The sequence below is a fragment of the Dendrobium catenatum genome, unplaced genomic scaffold, assembly GCF_001605985.2.
Source record: "Dendrobium catenatum unplaced genomic scaffold, ASM160598v2 fragScaff_scaffold_315, whole genome shotgun sequence".
Taxonomy (NCBI): Eukaryota; Viridiplantae; Streptophyta; class Magnoliopsida; order Asparagales; family Orchidaceae; genus Dendrobium; species Dendrobium catenatum.
Genome location: NW_021318777.1, coordinates 499,959 through 503,909, shown reverse-complemented (window position 1 = coordinate 503,909; position 3,951 = coordinate 499,959). Strand labels below are relative to the sequence as shown.

Here is a 3,951-nt window from a genome sequence, read left to right as displayed (position 1 = left end):
ACACAGCTAAGAATGTTGAAAGATTATGATATACAAAGAAAAACGCAATAACATCACATCAACATGCCAATGAACAACTAATGGCTGTCCCATGAGAAATTATTCTGTGGGGAGGCCTAACGCAGAACGCCGCCCGGAGACCGAACAAAATGCGTCACGTCAGCGATACTAAGCTGCGGTACCAGGCAAATGGGTGACATGACGCATTCTGGTTGATCTCCGAACAGCGTTCAGCATCCGCACAGAATAATTAATCACGTCCCATTGAGAAATAAAAATACGAGAAAAAGCATGTACCTAAGATGCACGGCACTCCATTAGAAAGCAGTATATGGTGTTCCCACGTCCAGGACACAGGATGCTTGTATGCTTCTAAGATTTCATTTGGGATAACTTTCTTACGGCTTCTTAAAGCAGATTTTTAATAGAAATTTTTATTTTTTTAATAAAAACAGTAAAAAAACTGTCCCAAACGAAACCTAATACTATCAGATACACCATCCACATGTCCAATTAATATAATGAAAAAATATGACTAAGCGTGTCTAACACATCTGATATGAAAATCCTAAATACTTAAATCTCTAACTGATCATGCACTAATTTTATTTTCTTTTGTCGTTTCCCCCTTCATTTGGCTCAAACATCACAATCCGACAACTCACTTAAGGCCCTTCTATTTTTAGTCAGCTTTTACTTCTCTTTCATATCTAATATTTTATTTTATTTTATTTTTTGTATCCTTAATTATAATAATTTTTACATCCATGATATAAGTAGCTGAATACATAAACTCTGTGCTTATCCGCAAGATTGACAAAAAAAGTTGAATACATCATAGAAAAATTGAATGTTTTGACCAATTATAATTCATATGATATGAGAAGATTTGACAAATGAAACACCAACTTATCCAATCAATTTGGGAGAAAGCTAATAGTACAAGACAAGAAAACTACAGGTACAAGACAACCAAACAAAGAAAAGGTTGCCGATAAAACAAATAGAGCTAATTTCCACACCAACTTATCTCACTGTGCATATCCACTTATGAAAAAGAGGTATTCAAAACAAACACATACCATGGCTGTTTGGAGAAATATGGGAGGGCCTTCAGCTCCAAATTCTAAGGAAGAAGAAAACCAAATTTAATTATAACAAATAAGTAAACCAAAGTGCCTGAAATGGGGACTAATGATCCCTTCATGAGCTTCTTTGAATGATATCATAGTTAGTAAATACCAGAAACTTGGCCACAGCAACCAGTATTGCAGGCTTCAATCATAATATTCTCAAGTCAACATAAGCTCATTTGTATCCAGATGAGGAGGGCGCATGGACACATGAACTTCATGTTCTTCCGGCCCAACGCGATGCTTAGGAACCATGATCTCAAGGATGGAGCCAGTCTCATCATAGTAAGCTTCTATATTAGCATCCTCTGGAATTCGAGTTGCCAGAGGAATTTCTCTTACAAACTCCCCAGGAGGACAGTGCTCAGCAGAAGAATCTGCTAGTTTAAATGTTCTATCGTGTCTCTTCAGAAAAGGCGTCCGTCCAGTGCTGACACAAGATATCTTTACAACTCCATGATTGAGGCTGTTCCTCCAACAAACCTTCACCCGCTGCTGATCAGAGAAGGGCAAACTCACCACTATAAGATAGCCATCATCATCTTCATATATTGTTTTGGCAGCAGTAACTGGACCGTATACATGCCTCATCAACCCGCTAAATTCATTGATCCAAGAAGGCTCACCAGGGTGGATGTCCATATGTTGCGACCTCTCTAAATAAGGATTGGAAGGCAAGCAGCAATCATCATCCATAGCCTGAGGGAATAAATCCTTCTTGCGTTTGTTGGAATGTGGAGAAAGTTCCATCAAATCGTGATTCAATGGCTCAGTTGATAGATTCAAGTCAGATCCACCTAGTGGTCTTCTTGGATTGGGATGTATACTGTTCTTCAACAGAAGAGGTCTCTCAAGCTCAAAATCCATGCTTGGAAGATTTCTCCAAGACCCAAAATCACTAGCCTCTAGTGGTATTGTGAAGTTAAGGTCCCTTCCTGTAAGCTCAATCCATTTCTTCTGATCCGCGTCAGAAACGCTGGTCAAAATGGGCTGCCTCACAACCTCAATTCCATGGATGCACTGTGGGTTCGACAAACCCCGGTAATGCTTCCGTTGCATCCGGTGGGATCGGACAAACCCCCTGTCAGCAATGAAAGGGAATCGAGGTTCACCAAGGCGACAGTGCCCATTCATGTAGCTTCGTAGCTGCATCTTGCCCAATGAATTCTCAGGCCTCTCCTTGAAAACCCACATGTACATATTCTCCATATCATGTTGGACAAGGAAAGCATCAAGTTTCAGATCAGATTTTTCAAAATCAGAGAACCCATTACAGTCATGGATGACCTTTGCCTTGGACTTCACAGAGAGAATGGGTTTGAAGTAGTAATTGAAAAAGAACCACGCTCCCCAAATGCTGTCCCCCCTCTTCACGCACTTGCGGTTGCAGAGTCTAGGGAGATGGAGGACAGTAGCTTCTGCCTCATAGATCTGAGGGCCAAGGCTAACGTCTATGGTTTCAAAGGCATCTGAGCTCCAGAAAAGTGGTGGAGGGGACCGTTCAGCAGAGAGGGGCAGGTTGATATCAGGTGCGGGACGGGAGAGGGCCATCTGTTGACGTGGCTGGATCAAGAGCTCGCGTTCGGTGTTCTCATTGGAAGGACACATGGTGTTTGCACCGGCACCTGTGGGCTCAATTGACAGTGCGGTGGAAAGATGGTGGCTCTTCATCGAAAGGGAAGACAGAAGGGATTCACCCATGTTTCTCTTTTATCTCTCTATCAAATCACTAATCTTCCTCCTTCCTTTCGATGCTGAACTACCCCCCTCCACGAAATTACTATATCCCTGGTGGATTTATCAGATTTCCAACACACCGAGTATGCTGAGTATTCCCAAAAAAACCCACACGAGCCCATTCCATAAATACCAGCATCAAATAATAGTGAATAGTAACATAACAAAGAAGAATTCCCCCAAACCCAACCGACTTTCCCGAAGAAAACAACGAAAACAACAATCAGAATAACAACAATACAAATCTCTCATCGGTGGAAACGATCAAACAAAAAGAAAAAGAGCAAGGAAAGGGAAATAAGAAACAGGCTAGGCCTCGGGAATGCCGGTATCGGAGAAAACAAACTATTTCCCGATCTACAGTACAAAAGCCAGCCAACGATAGAGACGGAAAGGGACGGGGAAAATTATAAACCCTAACCCTAGTCGTAATCGTTGAAAACGTTGAAGAAATCTCACTAACTCTTCGATCCAAACCAAACGGCGGTGCAAGCATCTGCGCCGCTCCCCTCCGCCAATGCCAGTATCGTAAAGAGAGAGAGCGAGAGAGATAAAGAACAGTACAGTGCAGCGAAGAGAGAGAAAGAGAGCGCGCGCGCCAGCGAGCGCAGTCGCGCAGAAGCTCAGACAGAGGAACATTAACGGTAACGGAATTCGGGCAAAAGAAACCGTCAAGCACCGTTAGTTAACGCTAACGGTGGATCAGCCGATGCCTGTATCCACGAGTTGATATCAGCCGTCCAACTCGATCTCCCACTCTACTTTTCAAGTGATCGCGTCGCTTTCGACGCATATGCTCTGATAGGCCGTTGGGTGGAGACTAATCATTCAATTAACAAATAAAAAAAACTTATTAAAAAAAAAAAGGCCGTTTACCTTTTCTCTTCTGCCTATCTCTTTCTCATTCTCTCTTAATAAAAGAGTTTATTATTTATGAAACTCCAATTAAATAATCCAATCATGATGATTATTATAAGAGCAGTATATAACTTCTTTTTTTCCCAAAAAAAAATATAACTATTAATATTTTAATGCCTCTTTTTTCGTTGGCTGTAATGTAAGAAAAAAATCTCTACCAAAT

At 41.5% G+C, this 3,951-nt stretch overlaps 1 protein-coding gene across 1 annotated transcript; it reads right to left on the bottom strand.

Moving 5' to 3' along the window:
- Window positions 1-899: 899 nt before the first annotated feature.
- Window positions 900-3,480, bottom strand: LOC110115847. Its single transcript, XM_028693541.1, has one exon. It carries the CDS (start codon window positions 2,832-2,834, stop codon window positions 1,293-1,295), a length of 1,542 nt encoding a protein of 513 aa, XP_028549374.1. The 5' UTR covers window positions 2,835-3,480; the 3' UTR covers window positions 900-1,292.
- Between the last annotated feature and the right edge of the window lie 471 nt (window positions 3,481-3,951).